We start from the raw sequence: 20,757 nt of genomic DNA, 5'->3' as shown, positions 1-20,757 counted from the left end.
ATTCAAGACATGTGTCTTCACACTGAATACATTGAGCTGCTCCGACAGGAGCTCGAGGCGTCGTATCCGGGATTCGAACGTACAGCACACGGTCTACCGCTTCTGGACACTTTCATACAAGAGTTCTCGCGACTGACCTCTGTAGATTCAAGTAAACGAATCCCCCTGCCTCCTAATTCTTGATTCCGTCTCTAGCCCTCCCTCCTGTACTGCGTTCGCTCCAGCAATGATCACCCTAGTGAATGTCCGCCGTTGTGCGCTTCAGCCTTTCTCCCTGTCAAACGGAACAAGAGCCTCTCCCAGCGAATGGGTCTGCGCCCCTTCTGGCGCGATCAATACAAGCGCCGAGTATTACCCTTCTCCAGAAGAGTTCTCGGGCTTCTGGTATGTAGACCCTGCGCTACGGCGTAGCGCCGCCGGAGCTTCTGCACCAGCAACGACGCAGCCGAAACCCTCCGAGCTCACGGATGACGATGATATATTTCATGTGGCGGACCGGCCGCATGCCCTGGTGGGATTTCCCATGGCATCCGATGCACATGTTCATTTCGCACAGTCTTTGGTAGATAAAGAGGCTGAGGCGGCGGCCGAGGTGGACTGGCGGGAGATGCTCCGCGAGGCCGATCCCGACGGACGGCATCTCGTCGTGGGTTCGGGCGGGACGTGCGCGCGGCCCGGGGCGGGGGCTAAGCGACTTGCCCCGAGTCAGTTCGGAAATCCCCCCTTTTTTTTTCTCCTTCCATTTCCATTTCTATTTTCTATTTCTGTCCCGTCCTCTTCCTCCCGCTGTTTTACTCGCGAGGAGGTGCGCCGCAAGGTTGAGACGGAACGGGCTGGCTGCGCGTCGCGTCGGAGGTTTGTTTGGGGTTTGCGGGCTTGTGGGTGTGTCGGACGAGCAGCCTCTTGGCGGCGAAGACTGGGTCTCTCCTGGCTGCCTCTCCGGTGTGTTTCTGGATGGAGGGCGAGGTGGGTTGCTGTCCGTCTTGGGGGGGGGGGGAGCAGGCCGTCGTGGGCTTGGCCTGATCTACGGTGCCAGCTCCCCTCCGGGCCAGACGCCGCGGTCCTCAACTACCTACCCCTCGACGATACACCACCTCTCTATATCAAGGACCCACGGAGACGGTTCCTAAACCACGCTGAGTCGAAGCATCGAGCCCTCCTCCCCTCCCCTCAACCATCCCACGCCTCGAAACTGGCTCAGGGGCGGAGGGGAAGGGACAACGACAGACAGAGACACAAGCAAGACAAGACAAGACAAGCTTAAGCCGAATAAGCATCTTCACAGCCCCCCCGTTGCAGAATACCAGCCCGCAAAGTGAGTGGCCAAGCCACGCAGCGTGCTTGTGCGACGAGGCATAAACCCTCCCCTCGGCGTCTCGTTTCAACCCTCGTTGCACGGCGTGGCGACAACCACAGAAGACCATGTCTCCTTCGTGCTTCTTCAAAGACGCGTCTCCAAGTACAATGGATACCGAGCACAACAAAGGGGGGCCCGGCATTCGCGTCACACTTCATCTCGTCTCTGGTACGCCTCGCCGGCCACTACCGAGTCGGGACCGAGTCGGTAGAGAGAGGGAGAGGACGAATGTGTATCACTACATGTCACGTCCGAAAATAGTCACCACACACACCTCCACACTCCGGGAGGTGGGCCCGTTTGACTTGGCGGCAGATCGCCTCCGCCTCCCGCACATCACCTTGCATCTATACTCCGTAGCCCCCGGCCAATCTGATGTGCGTACAGCCTTGTATTCAATCTCGCAAGCTAGTACACGGACCGTCCGGCGAACCTCCCCGGCTCCCTTGGCCGAAACATGCTTTTCTGTATCACACGCTATGCCTCTCCGAAAGCCCATATGCTCGTCGCCTTCGCATGATGCGCTCTTGTTTTCCGCCACGCTGAAATCGCCTCCCAATGAATGTGACGCAAGAAATGCCTCGCCCGGTTTCGCCGTCCAGCAGCAAAGCCAAGCACCAAATGAAAATGCCCAGTGCCTATCCCTTCACCCTTGACCCCGTCTATATCGCGGTTTCCGTGCGTCAAGTACCCTGTACTGACGTTTCGCGGCGGCCCTGTAGTGTGGCAGTGTGTGCCATGAGAAGTGTGTATGTATTGTGGTAGGAAATGGCCGAGAACGAGAGCTGCTGGCCTAGGACTTCTCGGAGTAAAAGTCCTCCTTGTGGTCGTCGAGGTGCTCGCCCCAGTGGACGGGCCCCAGCTTGAGCACTCGCGGGCCGGTGCTGCTGGCGCTCGACGATCGTCTGGACGACGGCTCTGCTCCGTTGGCCGGGGCAGGACGGCTGGCCGGCATCTGCGGGTACGAGGAGGAAGTGGCCGGGGCCAGGCAGAGGAAGCCAGAAGGGCGGCGGGCAAAGGCCTTGGCACGGAGACTGCTCTCGCCCACGGAGGAAGACATGATGATTGTTGAGTTTTGTGTGGAGGAGGATGCTGGATGTTGTTGCAGATGGACAAACTGGCAGAGGCAATAGTTGGCTGTAGAGAGAAAGAAGCGTAGTGAGAATGGTATAAAGGAGTCTTTTGACCGCCAAGAAGGAGAGGAAACGTGCTCCTTTTATGCGTGCCTGTCCATTCTGTTGGCCCAGGCCTCGAACCCGCCAAGCTCCGGCCAGCTCTTTGGAGCGGGCCGCCGCGACCCTGGGCCGGCCCCTAGAGTTTCATCCCCATGTCATGGCCCCTGGATAGAAGACATGTCTCGACTGTACCATTCCAGAACCCACACAACTGCGGCCTCGTGTTACCACGCACAGTATTCCGTCGCAATCCGCGCTTCATGATTGAATCGCCGGCGTGCCCAGTAGGCATCGCGGATGGCGACATGTGCAAGATGCCTATCAGCCTAGCGCCCACGTCCGAGCATCCCCGGGCGAGACCCAAGCGATAAGCACTTGCGGCCGCGACTTGCCGTCTGTGAGGGGGACGCGTAACGACAATAAGCGTGCGTGCGTCCGTCTGCGACCCGGCACGAGCCACATCTCGCATGCATGGCGCGTGCATGGCCAACTTGGATGGATTGGCATGCGCACCTGACCAGCTTGCCGTGGGAGAAAATAACCCGCCGTCCGACTGTGTCCTGCCCAAGCCCATTGGCGTCTCGGTGACCGAGCAGAGGGAGTTCCCGGAGCCGAGCCAGCACCGTGCCGCTGTCCAGTGGCCCATCCTCGTTGGGAGCGGCTTTGCATTGCATGCATGGCACGGCATGCCGGAGCCGAGTGCGGGGAAGGTCGCTTCTTCCAGCCTCCATCAATATCATCAACATCACCTCTCGCTCGCTCTGGATGCCATTCACGTGGAGCCCCGAGGGTAGCCGGCCATATCAATGTTGGCTACGCCTCTGCTCTCCCGCCTCTGGCACTCGCCACTGTGTCCCCCGGGGCCGACCAGTCCCTGCCTGCATATCGAGATACACCAAACAGTAATCACGAGTCAATGCCGTCGCCCGGGGCCAAGCACAACGCCGGCGATTGTCGATCCCTCCGTCCAACGTCGTCTTGAGCTGGTTTTGCACGTCGATCGCAAACAAAGCATGTGTCTGTTCCACTTGGCCCTAAACATTGACCAAGTCTTCTTCGCCCAGGAACAGGGGTGGGTTGTCCTCAAAAGTTACCAGCGATGACATCATCTCCAACTCTGGCCTTGCAACTCAACGGACGTAATCAGATTGCGCCGCTGCAACATGACCTTCAGAGAGAGCCGTCGACTGCTACAGAACACATCGAACCGTCACCGTAATCACCCAAGCCGTGATTGGTGCCCGCAGTTTGTCCATTCCAGGGCCTGACAGATGTCACATGAACGATTCGGAGCTGGCGGTCCAGGCGTAGGTCCAGATAAGGTCGTCAGGCGCTCGTTGCAACAAAGTCGCGTCGCAAGGGCCATCTCGCAGCAAAACTGCAGAGGCGCGAGTTCCCTTGAACGCATGCTTTGGCTGCAAGAGCAACTCGAAAGAAACCATGGCGAGTGCCGCCAACCGGCCTTGGCCCAGAATCATGCTGCTTATCTGAAGGCGTAACTTCCCATGCTCGCATCCGGAGCTGAGATACAAGTCGCCAATTGGCTGCTCATGAATCCTTCCGCGGCAACGTCGGTCTTGATGGCTGCATCCAGTAGGGGCCGTCCGTATACAGAGCCACGTTCACCTCTCCCGGCAATGGCTCAAGATGGAACGCGGGCAAAGCAAAGGCTTGATGGAAGCAAGGTCGGGGCATGTGAGTAATCACCGAGCTGGACTTGACATCAGTGCCATGGACCCTTGATAGCTCGACACTAGGCATTGCTAATGACTGAGTGACGCGGTTGGAATGCAGATTCCGGGCCTTCCACGCTGTTTTCTTGCAGAATCCAACACTCTGGCGACATACGCCATCGGCACTCCATATCAGCCTAAGCCCTACAAGGCCGGCGGGCTGGTCCGGTCGTGGTGCGGTAGTAGCCAACAACCTTGATTGGCCCTCTCCCAGCATCAAGCCTTTGCCACTTGGCGTGGCATCAGTCTTGGAAATGGAGACTTTCATCGGCGTAGATCTGGCATCTCACTGATGAAACCTTGAGAAACAAAGCAGCCATATTCGAGAATCCTTCTCCTTTGTGTAGGCCAGATGGCGTCGAGCAAAGGGCAGGCAGTCTCGCCAAGTACGGAGTAGGGGAGCGTCAGATCCGTCATTCAACGCCCCCACACGGGCCGGAAACCCCACTCCACTGCCGGATGCCTGACCGTTGGATGGCCGGCAAAGTCTCGCACTAGCGAGGTCGACCGATCCACAGCATTAGCTGCTGACGACGTGCCCGTTCCGCCACCGGGGCATTTACGGCCTTGGCCCGTGGCAACATACGTACAAGTCTCGGGACAGACACGAGACGACTGGCGTGCGGGTAGGGTCCAAGGCTCTCGCCAGGTACAGCCGCAGTCGCTGACCAGACGGGGGCATAGCTCCTGGCCACTGCGGTCTGGCAGAATGGAAAGCATATCCTTGGCAGCCGCCATGCCTTGAGAGAATCCAGGCCTCTTGGTCATTGGCTTTGGGGGCGAGCAGGAGGCTGCCAGCCAGCCTGCTGCAACGGATGCCGCGGTGCTGGACTCTTTGTCAACCATGGCGGGAGCGCCAAGACTAGAGCACTGCTATGAAGACCCTAAGGCCACTCATGCATGGAATGATGGGATTGTCACGCACACCAAAGCTCCCAAAGCCGGCAGCTTGAGCAAGGTTCGCCTCGTGTTGCTGGGTCGCTGTACGACCGCCTAGCAGTAGCTCGCGATTTTCCAGCACGAGCCTGAGATGACGACACCAAGCACAATACTGTGGCTGTCTGCTCTTGGGTGCAAAGGTCAGCAGTAATCCGACCTCCAACCGTCCGGGAGACGAAAAGAAAGTGCAGCTCCCGGCAGGGTGACTGACATGGCGCCGGCACCAACACGACGGGGAAAACAGAAACCAGAAGAACGACGACAACATGAGGTCCTGGGAGTCAGATGCGATGCTGATACCCCATCCACGCGGAGCGCGGGGAGTGAAGACTGAGTGGGAGATCTGGAACGGGGAGGCGGAAGAGCGGGCAAGCGTCGTCTAAGCGTGCGACGGTCCAATCAATATTGGCTTGCGTCGAGTCGGTGAAGGAGAGACGAGCGATACGATGAGAACATTATAAATCAATGGAGGAAGCTTCGGAAAACATGACGGAACACGCCAGCTGGGGCTCCCTGACAGCAGCCTCCGCACTGCCAGGGTACATCCGAGGGACGCTGACGGAGTTTGGGCCTGGCCAGACCAGCGCGCTGACCTCCGGATAGGTCTTCCCAGTGTGAATGGCCTGAAAACTCGGAGTTAGAGCGGGAGGTTGAGCCGGGAGGTTTGCACGATTGGCGGTGACGACATTCCGAGGTTGCCGGCATCAGGGAGGCTTGGAGGCAAGAGGTCTGTCACAGGGCTAGATAGCTTTCTTCTGCCAACTACCTGGCTCAGGAACAGCTAGCAGCGTCGACAGGTAGTCGAGAGTCCATTCGCTCCGGGTGGCAGGCGTTTTCGAACTGCAGTCCCGCTGGGGAGACGAACTCGGCTTGCTGCTGGGCGGCGACCAACGGGCGGTCATTTGCAAGAGCCGCCGCACCGTGTCTCTGCTCTGGAACGGATGTATGGTTGTACGCGGCACAGCCAGCCGGCGTCTATGGCGACCCATTGGCTAGTTTGTGCGCGGCACTGCCGCCAACAGTCGGCTGCCCAAATAGGACTCGGGTCCGTACATGTGTATATGTGCACGACAAGTCAACGGATGCGTGCCTGATGCGCATGTGTGCCCAAGCCCAGACCATGGCAGAGGGATGGATGGTCGCCGCGGCAGCGGCCGAGACGCCCAGGCACCGGCAGCACATATCGTCAAGTGCGGGTCGCGGTAGAGTCAAGAGCGTACGCAGGGCCTCGTGGGTAGACAGAGGCATCATGCAGAGCCGCAAGTGAGCCTTGCGATTGCATCGGTGCCTTGAGACGAAGCAGGCAGGGGGAGGCTGGAGAAGGCCTGACGAGGGGGAGGGAGACAGGGCAGGCAAGATGATCGGGCAAGCCGGCATGACGCGAGTTTGTCAAGTTGTTGCGATGGGGTTGGCCGAGAGCAAGGCTCGAAGCAGCCAGAGTCAGACCGGATGAGTCGTGCTCCGCTGATTCTCGTCGTCGTCGTCCCGTGGTCCCGCTCGTCGGCACGAGGCTGTAGGGCACGCGGCACGCGCTTGTCAGAGTGGGGGCTCCTTGGCCAGGGGTGGTGGACTCGTCCGGGTGGCACAAGCAAGCGACGACGGACAGGGTTGAGCACGATGCTCGGGCCCATTTCCTGTCGAGGCGAGACAGGCGGTGTGTGTGTGTGGTCGCCGTGGCCGTCGGTGAGAATCTGTGTTCCCGACAGAGAGGTCGATGCGGCAGCCAGGTAGGGCAGGGGGGGGTGGAGGGAGCATGTTTGTCGGTCCATGTCGACGTGGGTTGGTTCAAGTTTGGCGTGGAAGATTTTCAAGAAACGTCTCGTCTCGCGATGGAGGTGATGGATGGATGGCCTCGGAGGTGGGCCGTTTGTTTCTCCTTTGGGAAGTGAGCGACTGGATGTACCCCTGGTACTGTACCCACCAAGGTATGTACCTGCTGTATTGCCTGGATTCCGTACAGTGAGTATGTACAGTGCGTAACGAACAAGGACACACCGCAGCCCGGTACCTGCAGGAATGAGGTAATGAGACAAGGGCAAAGGGCCGCCGGCAGGCAGCACATGGCGACCTCTGACGATGCCTGTACTCGTACCATGTGTGCGCGCGCACTGTACATTTACCGTAGGTACCCTAGCTTCTCGCCCACTTTATTCGATTATTCCTCCTTTTTTATCCACCTCATCTTCTGCTTCATCCTTATGGAATACACACTGCAGCATCGTCGCTTGACTCACCTCTGCTGCCTGCCTGGATGCACCATCATCTTCTTCTTCTTTCTCTCGGCTTCAGCTCCGTGACTGGTCAATCCGTCTCCAACTGGTACATTTCCACATTGGGGTCCCCTGACCCTGGCAAACAACACACCACACTTACATACAGACTTGCATCTTGCATACACACACACAAACTCTCCCTCTCTCATACCATCCGCCTGCTGGCTTCAGTCCGAGCTCGGCCTGCTTTTACCATGCACTATTCGCCAAACAGTTGGCTCTTCGTGCCGTTAAGCCTACGCCTTGCCGCACATCTACGTCACATCCACACCTCCTAACCCCGGTCTGCCTCCCTCGCCCACTCGAGCCTCGTTCTCCCCGTGTTCAACCACCTTCACTGTCTTCTTTTTGCTCTTCTTCGCCCCTTGCTATGGCATGTTTGCTTCCATAGCCTTGTCCGGCATCTGCGACCCCTGGACCCGGCTGCTATCCTTGGCCGGTCCATGCCCTTTCAGCCGGCGCCTCTTCCTCCCCGTCGGTAACAGAAGAGGCCACGGCTGGGCCGGGCAATCCCTGCCCTTTACCAATCCCGTGCCTGATCTCCGCTGCTTGCACAAGCCCCCATGTCTGCAGAGTGGTCCCCCCTGCGGCTCTGCGGCTCGTTGCCCTATGTGTGCAAGCATGGTCCATGGCTTAGACTCGCAGGCCAACCTCTGCATCGTCTGTTGGTCTCGTGTCTTCCGTCCCCCTTAGGGCTGCTTTTTGGGCCGCCTCCGCTGCGTCTTCCCTGCCTGCCTGTCCTCTGACATGAACCTCTCACCAGCCTTGTGTGTCCTTGTCGTCCTCGTTTCACTGCTGCCTCCGTTCGCCGAAGCCTGCCAGCCCGTCTCCCAAAGGGAGGGAGCCTTTCCCACATGAGCCTCATCTAGACGCCCCTGCGTCCCTCTCCCAAGAATAGGAACCGGGACGGGGAGATAGGGCTATGCCGCTCGGGGGAGCCAATGACACTCTGACAGCCTGCCTTTCCACTTACACTCCGGCCCTCCCATCTCGTCGGATCCGCCGAGGCCGGGAACAAACAGGCAACGACAGACGCACAAACCGTCTAACAGACTCGTCATGTAGACCAGTGAGAGAGACATGGGAATTTTGCTCTATTTTTGCTTCTCTTCAAATTTTTTTCCTTTCTCAGAGGCCTCTCAAGGCAGCTCAGTTGGTCGCTCGTTGAAGGGGGCAGCGACAGTGAGGCAAGCAAACGGCAGCCAACACGCGCTGACTGCCAGCATACCGTAGCTCAGCCTAGCTTGCCGGCCTCAAGCCCGGGAGCCTTCAAACTCACATACGTGCGCTTTCTCGACGCTCGCATGTATATATATCTCTCTTCCTCGTCGACTCTTTTCTTCATTCTCCAGACATCCACAGCAACGGCTCCAGCAGCAACAACGACAAGACTCGCCAAGCAACCCTGAGAGAAAACTCGTCGCTTCTCCAGTTCTCCTCTGTTCAAATCTTCAAATCCTGAGACTTGCGCATCACCACTCGAGCACCCAAAACATACTCTTGCCATCAACACCAACGCTTGGATCCTGTTCCGACAGACATCAAGTGGTGAGTGCTTTCTACAACAACAGTGACGGGACAAGTCGAGCATCCGGCTGACCACACACAGCTGTAGCTTTTTGCACCGGACCGCGTGCTTTCTCCTTAGCCCCCCCTCCCAAGCCCGTCTTCCTCTTGACAAGAGACTTTCACCTCGGCAACACCGCACGAGTCTTGCTTCTCGCCGCCGCCGCACCCGCCGCACCCTGACCTGCATACCCAGCTTCTTCGTCAACGTCAAACCACCACCGGCAACATGTGCGTCTGGCTGACCAAGGAGACCTTCACCGCGTGCGGCTGCACCGTTGAACACACCAGCACCAAGCCGACATGCAAATGCAGCGTGGTCATCGAGCAGGGCGTCCAGACGTGGGACGGTCCCTGCAAGCGCGCCCAGTGCCCCAACCCTAAGAAGTAAACGGGGCGAGGCCTTCTTCTCTCTGACACATGGATGCCTGGGCGGGCTCGGGTCCGCCAATGGGCAAGGAAGGAAGCTCCAACGGGAGCATGTTTAAAAGAGGAGGCCACACGGCAAATGGCTGTCGGCAGGGCAGATTTCCAGCGTGGGGAGCCCCCCTTTTCCCTACAGGGTAGGCTCCTGCGTCCGGACCGTCTCCCTGTTGCGCGGCCGCTTGAAGGAATCCCGGGTCTGTTTCTCCTTTGTTCATGACGTTTTCGCTTCTCTTCTCCCCTCTTTTCATGTTTTTTTTTCGTTGCTTCTGTTTGATCGCTCGAAAACCCCCCTTCAACTCATCCTCCCCCCTCTCATTGCCCCCTTTCACCTCTTCTTGGCACTGCCGGCGCACGCCTTCCTACCATCCCGTTCCCTCGCCTCGCTACAGGCTGAGGACCGGAAAGACGGCTGGAAGGTAGCAGCGTGTTGGCCGGTTGCCTGGAGCATGCTTGGCAGAGGCGGAAAAGGACGGGCGCGAAATTGCCATGGCGGGTGGGACGATGGCGTGGTTGGGGCACATATTAGTGTAGGTAGTTAGTTAGCTCCAAGCACGGAAATCAGGGGCTGTGCCCCTCTGTATCCAGCGCAGAGCCTCGAGTCTCGTCTCCATATTGATGGCTCGATGGGGCCGTGAGCAGGATGAAGTTGTTGTAGTTGTGGAGACGCCTGCCTACACGTTATAACATGTGGTCACGACGGCGGCCGTTTCTGCGGCCGCCTCCTCCGGGCCCCACGAAGCGGCCGCCGCCATAGCCCAAGGCAGACCGGGCCTGATAAACCGGTCTGCCTTGGGGAGAAGAGGAAGAAGATGAAGACGTACAAGGCTTCTGAGAGTTTCAAAAGAATTGCGACAAAGGGAAATGGCAGTTTGTCGAGACTGCGGACAAGGCCGAGGACAAGCTGTATGCAGGCCCGCGCTTATCCCATGATGGCGGCGAAGCGTCACAGGCGCGGGGTGCACACTCCCAATCACAAACCGAGCACATACATGCAGCATCGCGCATGCACTGACCAGGGCCTTTGCCGCCGTCGCGGCCCAAGGGAGGGCCAGTCTCGCTGGCTAGGCTGCTGCGCGGCTCCGTGCGGGTAGGTTGTGGAGCGTTGGCGCCATTTGCCGAAGCAGAATGGAAGCCCTTCCTTTGCACGTTACCAGGGTTCTAGAAGACAGGCTGAGAGAAGACGTGGGGGTTGGGGGAGGGGGGGAATGCCGAGTCGCACAAGAGCGACGACGACGACGACGCCACTGGGAAAGGACGGACCCAGGGACCAAGAGGGCGGAAGCGGTGTGCACACCCACGGTAACTGCAGTGGGGGCCGAGGACAAGCGAGGCAGGGGACAGGATGCGCGGAGTGGCCGCAGCGGCTCGCAGAGGGACGCCGCCGGGCACGCCGGGCTGGGCAGTGGGGCCGACGGGTTCGGGTGGGTTGCACAGCGCCGGCAGCGGCCCGTGACGGCGGGCTGGGGAGAGACGCGGCAATCAACTGCTTATGCGCATCCCAAGGTACCTACCTAGGTAAGGTAGGCACCTAGGTAGGTAGGTAGATACCTAGGTAGGTAGGTTTAGGTGGGCGGAAGGAATGCACCTGCGTATTCTTTGGGAAGGAGGTCTGCGAGTGTCGAGACGAGCCAGGAAGGAGGCTGCGGAAAGAAGGACAGAGAGTGGCCAGGGAAAGCAAAAGGCGTGTCCGGGAGGGGAAGCCTACAAGAAACAAACAAGCACGCACAGAAAAGATGCCTGCCCGATGACACTCGCGCAGTCCTCCGGGCGTTTTCCATCGTTGCATGGACGAAGTAACAACTACGGTGCCTCCTCCACCAAAGCGCACCGTAATCCCAGGCTCAAATGCACACTCCCTCATAGTCCGAATTAGCGCCACCCGTCGACATCAATCAGCCGAGAACGGCTAGCTTCCCTGCATCTGATCGCCCCGATCAGGCAGGCCCGGTTAGCTCAATTGGATAGAGCGTGAGACTCTTACGGCAGGCGCAGTGTCGAAATCTCAAGGTTGCGGGTTCGACCCCCGCATTGGGCTATTCCTATAACATGTGCGAGAGTGGGCTTTCCTTTTTTTTCTGGCTCTCTATTCTCGAGCTTTTTGTCCATCTCAGGTCTGTCATGAAGCGCAAGAAGCCAGATGCCACGCAGACGTCGTGAGACAAATGGGAAGACGGATGGAAGCTCAGGGTACAAGGTACTTCTCGCGCCTCCCTGCGCGGAGAAAAGCCTCGTTTAAGCGCGATGCATGCCCCTCCCGCATCTCAATCTCATCACGTGATACTCCAGGCATGGGGCCTGAAGTCTCATTTCGACACAAACACACAAACATCTAACTTACCTACTGGTAAATGAAGAGACAAATTCACAATCTCCTCTGTAAAATCAGGCACGTACGTACGTGCATGGGTGCCGTGCTCCCATCAAGCCGTCTGTGCACACAAGTCCTCCTCCGTCCATGGCAGGCTGCCAGGCAACCCTTCGCCGTCTCTCTCCTTCACAAGTCCCTGCTTGCTCATCCCAGCCGGGCAAACAGCCCCTCACCGCCACCATCGCCAACAACCCCCCTTGCCGTCTCTATTCACCAGCCGGATATCAAATCAAAGACACGCACATACACATACACACGCACTTATATCCCCTAGATAGGCATGTCATTCCGCAGAGCCGGCTGTAAAGACCTACCTACGTGTCGCGACAACAAAGAATCTGCCCTGTCCACACGAAAAAGCACCGCTGCCATCCCTCCAGCCTTGCGCACGCTCCAGCGCCTCCTTGCCCGTCGGCGACTCCGCGTCCGCCACCAACAGTCAGCCACCAGCGTCTCCGAGGCTCTGGTTTCACTCATCACCATCGCCGCTTCGTGCAACAGGCTCAATCCGATTGCAGGCTACTCTGCCCAAATCCATCTGCTAGTTCCAATCTGCTTCGTCATTCTCCGACACCTCCCGGCCTTTCTTCTTTTCTTCTCCTGCAGGCCCCTCTCTACTGTACACGGCAACCTGCTCTGCTCCCCCCCCCCGGTTTTGCCTCGTTCGCTTCTCGCCCCCTCCGCCACTCCAGTGCATCTCCCTCCCCGCTCTTTTTTTTAGAATGGGCTTTTCTTCTTCTCCTAGATTAATCATCATAATGCTCAAATGCCGCCCTTTACCTGACACCGGATTTTGGCCTCTATCATGCGGCTCAACGGTCCCTCTTCACCCTTCCCGTCATCGAGGGAAGGCAAAAAATGAAGAGCAAAAACACAGAGTGAGAATCTGACGACAGCCTGTGTCTCGTATGCGTTGCTCAGTTCGACAAGGAGAAATCAATCGTTAGCCGGCGAATTAGGAGAGCTTTGCCGCCTGTTAGTGATTGCTTTCTTCGTGGCCGACGAGACCGCACTCACTATTGGTTCCCCGAAGCGCCCGGGCCAGGGGTCCGGGGAGAAAAGGATGGAGACGTCGGCGAGTAGCTTGGACTGGTCGGCGACTGCTGATTGCCCGGGCTCCTTGAGAAGCCTGGGCTCGTCGGCGAGTAGGCTTCCGGAGACGTCGGGGACCACGAGGGAGACGCCGGAGAGTAGGACGGGGACGTGGCCCCTGCCCCGTGCAGATTGGGCGAGGCAGGGCTGTAGTTGGGACTGGCCGGCGAGTAGCTTGGCGAGGTGGGAGAGTTGAACTGCGCCGGCGATGTCGGCGAGTAGTGCCGGGGCGATGACGGCGACGCTGGCGAGTAGCTGGGCGACGTCGGACTGTAGTTGGGGCTGGCCGGGCTCGTCGGTCGCAGCATGGGCGACGTTGGCGAAAACGACGGTGACGAAGGGCTAAACGACGGCGATGTGGCATAACGTCCGGCGCCGCCATCGATGAGAGGCGAAGTCGGCGAGTACCCTGCGTTGGGCGACGAGGGCGAGTACCCGCCCATGCCTGCACTGAACGGCGATGTCGGCGACGTGCTGAACGGGCTGGTCGCTCCGCGCATCGCGTAGGGGCTCATCGATCCCATGCCGCCAAAGCCACCGGGGCCATACTCGGTGCCGAATCCTGTCGGCGTCTCCGAGCCTGCGCCCTGGATGGGCGAGAAGTTTCCAGCCGCGGGAGAGCTGAGGCTCATGTAGCCCGAGTCTGCCATGGGAGAGCCCGTGTCGTACGGCGTCGCAGCGCCCTCGGCTTCGCCATCCTTGGTCGGCATGCCCGGCATCAGACCCATGCGCGAGTTGTCCGAGATGACCGTCTCCAGCATCTTGGGGTCGAGCAGGACGTCAAAGTTGCCTGTGCCCATGGGTGCCATCTGCCCGAGCATGACGTTTTCAGAAATGCCGCGGCAGTCGTCGAGCTCGCCCGTGGCTGCGGCCTCGAGCAGAATCTCGACCGTCTCCTCAAAGGAGCAGCGCATCAGCGCGCCCGTATCCGCTCTGTTGATGCCGTGTCGAGTGACGGCCGAGATGGTTCCGCGGTACGTCATGATGTCGACAAGCAGGGCAATGTGACGATGGTTGACGTACGAGCCGTCAAACGCCAGCACGTTCGTCAACTCCTTGACCAACGCCGACCGCGCCGCCTCAATGCCAAAGACCTCGACAATTTGCCACAGATCGTTGGTGTACGTTCGCGACGCATCAACACCGTCGACCGCGAGCACTTCACGAAGAGCAGAACCACTGGTATCCAAGTACCACTGGGTGCATCGTGTGTCATTCTTGATGGCGATCTCCGCTCCGTCTGCGCCTTCGACGAGGCGAGTGCCCTTGGTCAGGAAAGCCCGTTCAATGCCAGGAACACCGCGGAGAGTCAGCGTGTCGAGGAGATGAGACTCGAGGCGCTTGAGCATGACGTCGTCCTCGATGCGCTTCTCTCCGTTCTCATCCTTTTCATCGTTCTGCCTGATGGTTCGAATACGAATCACCTGCTCGTCGGCATTGTTGTCGCTGAAGATGATGCCCAGGTCGGTAGGATACTCCTCCTTGATGCGCTGGGCGACATCGTCAATCTTGATTTCCTTGTCCAGCAGTTTCTGTCGATCCAGCGTGATGCGCAGCAGCCACCTCGACTGTTGATCGAGGGTGTCTTGGGTGTCATCGGGGATCAAAAAGTAGGACTCGACCATGTCCACATCCTCGGCGATGCTCGTGCCTTGGATATCTGGATCGTAGTAAATCTCCGTCACAGACGTGATAGACCGCAGATTGGTGTACTCGACCAAGCTTCGCAGCTTCTTGGCCTCCTCCTGCTTGCCCAGCCGCGTGTTCAAATAGACAGCCATGCTAGGCGTCTTGATATCCTTCGCCAAGTTGAGAATTTCCTTGAGTCGGGGCACGCCGAGGGTAACGTTCTTGGACGAAACACCAGCAAAGTGGAACGTGTTGAGAGTCATCTGAGTCGCTGGCTCGCCAATGGACTGGGCCGCGAGAACGCCAACCATCTCGCCTGGGCTGACAAAGGCGCGGTCCCAGCGATTCTGCAGCTCTCCGAGGACGTGATCAAACGCGAGCTTGTTGAGACGATGCTCCTTGACAATTTCCTTGAATGCCAGTCGAGACCGCATCAGGGCCTTTATCAAGATAGTCGCGTTCGCGTCCGCCTCCTGGGAAATGCCATCCGAGCCGCGGACAATCTTCATCTTGTTGAGGACGTTCTGCACACCTAGAATAACGTCTGACGGGCGAAGATTGCTGCGATCGGTGGCTTTGACGTTAAAGACTCGCTTCGCCGTCTCGATCATGCGGCCAATGTTGAGCGGGAGCTGCATCATTTCTTCTCCCATCTTCGTGTAGTTGATGGAGCGCACCTCGCGACGATCGGACAACAGAGCATCCCACTCCTCGTCAAGGAGCGCCATGGAAGCTTTGTCTCCAGTCAGCTCGTTGCCGTATTCGTAGTCCGTCTTGAACCACTCAGGCGGATTGGCCAGATCCAGTCGGTACTTCTTCTCAAAAGCAGGATCGGACATTTTAAGGATTCCGAGCTTCTGCTTTTCAATGCACATGGCGTCGAGACCATCCTCACCGTAGAGGAACTGGATGATGTCGCCAAGTGAGTTTCGCACAGTTCCATCATACCGTGCGCTGAGGTCCTCGAGAGCCTTGACGAGTCGTCGTTGGATGTATCCCGTTTCAGCCGTCTTCACAGCAGTGTCGATGAGACCCTCTCTACCAGCCATGGCGTGGAAGAAAAACTCGGAGGGCGTGAGACCGCGGAGATACGAGTTTTCAACAAATCCACGAGCCTCGGGGGAGTAATCGTCCTTTGTGAAATGCGGAAGCGTCCTGTACTTGAAGCCAAACGGAATGCGCTTCCCCTCGACGATTTGTTGCCCGACAAGTGCCGTCATCTGGGAAATGTTGATGGAGGAACCCTTGGAGCCGGACTCGGCCATTGTGACTGCATTGTTCGAGTCCTTCAAGCTCTTCTGGGTCGTGGTACCGGCCTGGTCGCGGGCCTGGTTGAGAGCCATCGAGACCTTGTTCTCGAACGTGGCTCGGACGTTCATGCCAGGAAGTGCTTCCAGCTCGTTGGCGGTGGCCTGGGCCGTCAACCTGGCGACCTCGGCCTTTTGCGTGTCGATGTGGACCTGAACCTTTTCGATGGTCTGCTTGTCGGGGACAGTATCACCGATACCGATGCTGTGACCATTGTGGAGGAGCCAATACGTGACGACTTGCTGCACACCGTTGAGAAAGGCCATGGCTCCACTGGGGCCAAGCTCATTGTAACAGAGGTGCACGATACCACCGGCGGCCGAGCCGATGCTCTTCTTCTTCAGGAGACCGTACATGAGCTCGCCACTCTGGATGAGGAGGCCGGTGTCCTTGAGTGGAATCTCAGAATCGTCCTCGGGGGTGTGCAGACTGATTTCTTGAGGAATGACCATGCTGATGATTTGCTTGCCAGTCCACCGCGGCCGAGGCTTCAAGATGGCCGGCGGGGGGATCACGCCATCCCAGTTGGGGACCCAGAGCATCAGGTTCTGGACCATCTCCTTGTCGATAAAGGTGTCTCGCCGGCAGAGCTTGTAGGCTCCAGCCAGGGAATCCTGCACAATGCCCATCAAGGGTCCATTCTTCTGCGGAGAGACAATATTGTTCGGAACGAGGCACAGCTCCTTGATCTCAGCACGTGTCTCCTCGCTCTGAGGGACGTGCAGGTTCATTTCGTCACCATCGAAATCGGCGTTGTACGGCGAGGTGACGGACAGGTTGAGACGGAACGTCGAGTAGGGCATGACGCGGACGCGATGGCCCATCATCGACTCCTTGTGCAGCGACGGTTGACGGTTGAAGATGATGTAGTCTCCATCCATCAGGTGACGTTCGACCTTCCACCCATACTCGAGCGAGATTTGAGCTGCGCGTCGGTGGTGACGAAGATCAATGCGCGTGCCGTCAGATCTGATAACATACTTGGCACCCGGATGCTCGTTCGGCCCGTTCTCGACCAACTGGTGCAGCTTGCCGATGTTGTAGGGCGTGACAGTCTCGGGATAGGTCAGGGTCCTGGCGATGCTGCGTGGAACGCCGACTTCGTGTAGCGAAAGATTGGCGTCGCCCGTGATGACGGTTCGGGCCGAAAAGTCGACACGCTTGCCCATCAAGTTGCCTCGCAGGCGACCCTCCTTGCCTTTTAAGCGAGCCCGGATGGCCTTGACGGGACGGCCGCTCTTTTGGAGGGCCCGAGGCTGGCCGGCAATGTCGTTGTCCATGAACGTGGCGACGTGGTACTGCAGCAGCTCCTCAAAGTCCCTCGCAATGTGTTGGGGGGAGCCCTCGCGGATGGCCTGCTTCACGTTGCCGTTGGCGCGGATGATGTCCCCGAGCTTGTACGTCAAGTCGTCCTCGTTTCGCATGCCGGTTCCAGTGCCGTCCATGGAAATGCTGGGGCGAACCGGCGGGGGAGGCACCGGCAGGACGGTGAGGATCATCCACTCGGGGCGAGCATAGTCCGAGTTGAGCCCCATGTTGCGCAGGTCTTCCTCGGAGATGCGCCGCAGGATGTTGTACGCCGTCTCGGGCGTGACGGGATTGCTCTCCTTCCGCTTGGGGCCATCTTCCTGGACAACCTCGTAGACAGCCTTGAGCTGCAACGCAGCGTGACGCACGGCGGGTTGGACATTGCCACACCCGCCGTGGTTGTCGACCCCCTGGGCGGCCTTCAATCCGGGTGCAAACTCTTCATCCTTGTCCTTGTTCTGGCGATCCTCGTTTTCACATCTCCTCTTCTTCTTGCACACTGTCCAGACGCGTTGGAAGCGAACCTTGGGGTCTCTGGTATTGATGGCAGAGACGAACTCGGGGTCGCTCTAGAAAAGCAATGCAAGTCAGTATCCAGCAAGCCACAAAAGAACCTTGAAGAGTGTAGCATAGACGAACAGTATCGGCCAACACCTTGCTGCAGTTATGGCAGACAATCTCCAAGATCTTTTTGACCTTCTTGATGAAACCTGGATGGTACACTGGCTTGGCCAACTCTATGTGACCGAAGTGGCCGGGGCATTCGCCCATGGCCTGCGTGCACGTCTTGCACTTGAACTGCCTATCGATCGAGCCGAGGAGCGGGTCGTTGAGGCCTCCGTCGCGCGGCTTTGTCCCGTTCTCCTCCATCGTCTCGGGATAGAGGATGTGGGCGACACTCATGTTCTTGATCTCCTCAGGAGACATGAGGCCGAACTGGATCTCCTCGACCGTCTTGAGCGGCGCGCTCGAATGGGTGAAGTAAAGGTTCGTCATCTTGCCTGTGTTGTCAATCTCCGAAATGGCTGCGGCGTCAACGGGCGGCGAAGCCGAGAATCAGAAACGCGATGCGCGGTGGCCGCGATGCGACAGCAGTCGCAAAGGCCAAAGGGAGAGAGTGTCGGAGACTGAGAGTCTCGGGAGACTGCTTGATCGATGGTATGGCCGTCGAATGCGGATGGCGGATGGCGCTCAAAGGGAAGCGCCCTTCCTGGCCAACGGCCCAGGAGACCTCAAGGCTGTTCTCCCCCGTCGCAGCCGTCTCCGAAGTCGTCGAGGTCGTCGGAGAGCGCAGGTTCGATTGTCGGAGCCCCTTCGGATGGGCTTTGAAACGCTGCGCACGATTCCCGACGCGCGTGGTGATGATCTGGGCCGTGAGGCAGAGTTTTGTCGTGGTTGAGGCGAGGCCTTGGGAGGGCAGCCTGGAAGAATCTGGAGTTGAGGCGGCAGGGCGTGTTCCAAACCGCACTAAGCCTCCTTGGGACGTGGCGACGCCCCCTGCGGCGAGCAGTGAATGCCTCAGGCCTCCCTCCAGTGGCGCAGGTACTGGAAACCTCGGCGAGGGCCGAGCAGCTGGGTGACGTAAGTACTGAGACGGCACTTTTCACTGTAAATCTGGTGCAGCCTTGACTTATGGCTTTGTCAGCCTTCAGTCCGAGGCTCGCTTCCAAGTAGCATGTACATGGCTCATCATCCATCGCCGCTCAGCCGCAGAGCAACCTCAGACCATGGCCGGCGATGAGTCAATTTCTTCTACGCCATGCACAGCAGCTCGATCTACCTTGGGTATTCATACAGATGGGCTTCGCGGCGATGCGAGTCCATGTCTTGGCGGCCAAAGGGTGATGCAATGCGTCTTGTCCACGTCCACGGCGTGGCCGCCGCTTTGTGCTTTCTTTTTGTCGCGCCAGAACAAAGGCTCTCTTGTCGCCAACGTGTCATTTTTTCCTACTCCTCCCTCCCTTGCCTGAGCCGCCGCCGCCCTTTTTATTAGCGGGCACCGCGTCGGCGCCTCCGTCGACGTCGCTCTGGCCCTCGCCGGGACTCCTGCGCCGCATGGTTCCCGTGGACACGGCGACAAACTCATCCTCGCTATCGCTCTCGCCCAGATTGAACAGAATCGGCATGCAAAACTCGTCAACGTCGTCGTCAAACTTGGACGGATCCAGCGTCAGGACGTCGACGTCCTCGTCTTCCGCGTCGAGCCGCCGCCGTTGAATCTCCTCTTGCGCGTATATGTCGAACTCGTCCTCCCGCTCCATATACTCGACATTCTCTTCGACCTCTGCAAAGTCGGGCGCCAGCGCTGACCACTTCTGAGGGCTGACGACTGACCATATGTATATTCGCCCCGTTTCCAGGCCGCATGCTGCCAGAAGCGCGCGGGTCGGGTGCCATTCTATGACTCCCTGCTCCTCCTTGGGGTCTTTGAGCATGCACACCAAGCTGCCGTGGTTCCGTTCCCATACGTAGAGCTCATGATTGTTATACGTCGAGGCAGCCACGTATTCGCCGGTGGCGCTGAAGGTGACATGGTTCCATGACAGCTTATTGACGACGTCCTGGAACTTGTGCTCCAGGGGCACCTGCAGCGTATCGGGGTCCAGGTCGTCTACTGACAGGTTGGGTATTCTAAAGGTGCGGATAATGCGGTCTTGCGAATTGACCAGCAGCTCCCTGCCTGAGCTTGTTATGCGCATTGTAGTGATGACTCCTCCGCAAATCTTTCCCGAGTAAACGACTTGGAGCGTCCTGGCGTCGATGATGTTGAGCCTGCCTTTGCTCGTGCCCGCGATGACATGATCGCCGGCTGCCGTCCAGATTGCCGAAGTCGTCATTTGCTTGGCGTCCTCCTTTGCCTGTTTCTCCTTCAAGGCCGCATCGGCTTCGGTATTCTCTCGCTTCGGCGCCGAGGGCAAGACGTGCTTTACGTCGACGGGTTCGGTCATGTCCACCAGGACGGGCTGCTCTTCGAAGAGAGAGGCGACGAACTGGAAGCTGCGAGGGTTAGCCGGTGACTCGAGTCCATCTGCAGGCCGCGGTTCCCTACTGATTCCAGGGATGAAGCTCCGCCATGTACGCGGGCGCACGGAAGCGCACCTCGCGCAAGCGCTTCCCGTCCTGGAGGTCCCAGAGAATGGCCTTCCACCCCTGGCATGTCGACAGCAGGTACCGGCCGCACCTGGACCAGCTGAGAAACGTCACGCTCTTGTTGTGGCCTCTCAGCTTCATGGCGACGCCCATTGTCTCGAGGTCCCAGACGACGACGGTGCCGTCGACGCGGCCCGAGGCCAGATAGTCGCCCTTGCGGTTGAAGCGCAGCATGGTCGCATGGCCGGATCGGATCGTATTTGTGATGCTTTCCGGGTAATCCTGAAGCAGATAGTCGTCTGAGAGCAGGAGGTTCATGATTGGCTGGCTATCTGGCGCGCTCGTCCAAGACGAACGGCGGCATCAAAGCCCGTGAGGAAGAGGCTGAAAGACTGTCATGCGCAATGAGCCGTGTTGGTTCGCAAGGCTGAGAACTTGGAAGCAGCTTTGGATGGGGCACAGACAGGCCCCGGGGTGAGCCTAACGAGGCAGG

At 58.6% G+C, this 20,757-nt stretch overlaps 3 protein-coding genes and 1 non-coding gene across 4 annotated transcripts; 1 reads left to right on the top strand and 3 right to left on the bottom strand.

The window, feature by feature from the left end:
• Positions 1–2,150: 2,150 nt before the first annotated feature.
• On the bottom strand, positions 2,151–2,417 carry HRG_06608 (uncharacterized protein; the record flags this gene model as incomplete). The annotated part of the gene is made up of 1 exon (XM_044865079.1): positions 2,151–2,417. The coding sequence occupies one exon, from the start codon at positions 2,415–2,417 to the stop codon at positions 2,151–2,153; it is 267 nt and encodes an 88-aa protein (XP_044720019.1).
• An 8,994-nt stretch (positions 2,418–11,411) lies between these two features.
• Positions 11,412–11,504, top strand: HRG_12106. Its single transcript has one exon. It is a non-coding gene; the product is annotated as a tRNA-Lys (tRNA).
• A 1,288-nt stretch (positions 11,505–12,792) lies between these two features.
• On the bottom strand, positions 12,793–18,170 carry HRG_06607 (RNA polymerase rpb1; the record flags this gene model as incomplete). The annotated part of the gene is made up of 6 exons (XM_044865078.1): positions 12,793–12,801; positions 12,855–13,271; positions 13,365–13,419; positions 13,479–14,879; positions 14,934–17,743; positions 17,814–18,170. 6 exons carry the CDS (start codon positions 18,168–18,170, stop codon positions 12,793–12,795), a joined length of 5,049 nt encoding a protein of 1,682 aa, XP_044720018.1.
• A 941-nt stretch (positions 18,171–19,111) lies between these two features.
• On the bottom strand, positions 19,112–20,582 carry HRG_06606 (set1 complex component swd1; the record flags this gene model as incomplete). The annotated part of the gene is made up of 3 exons (XM_044865077.1): positions 19,112–20,171; positions 20,224–20,324; positions 20,379–20,582. The coding sequence occupies 3 exons, from the start codon at positions 20,580–20,582 to the stop codon at positions 19,112–19,114; spliced, it is 1,365 nt and encodes a 454-aa protein (XP_044720017.1).
• Positions 20,583–20,757: the final 175 nt, after the last annotated feature.

This window comes from Hirsutella rhossiliensis (assembly GCF_020360975.1).
Source record: "Hirsutella rhossiliensis strain HR02 chromosome Unknown scaffold00006, whole genome shotgun sequence".
NCBI lineage: Eukaryota > Fungi > Ascomycota > Sordariomycetes > Hypocreales > Ophiocordycipitaceae > Hirsutella > Hirsutella rhossiliensis.
This window is presented reverse-complemented; position numbering and strand designations above follow the sequence as displayed.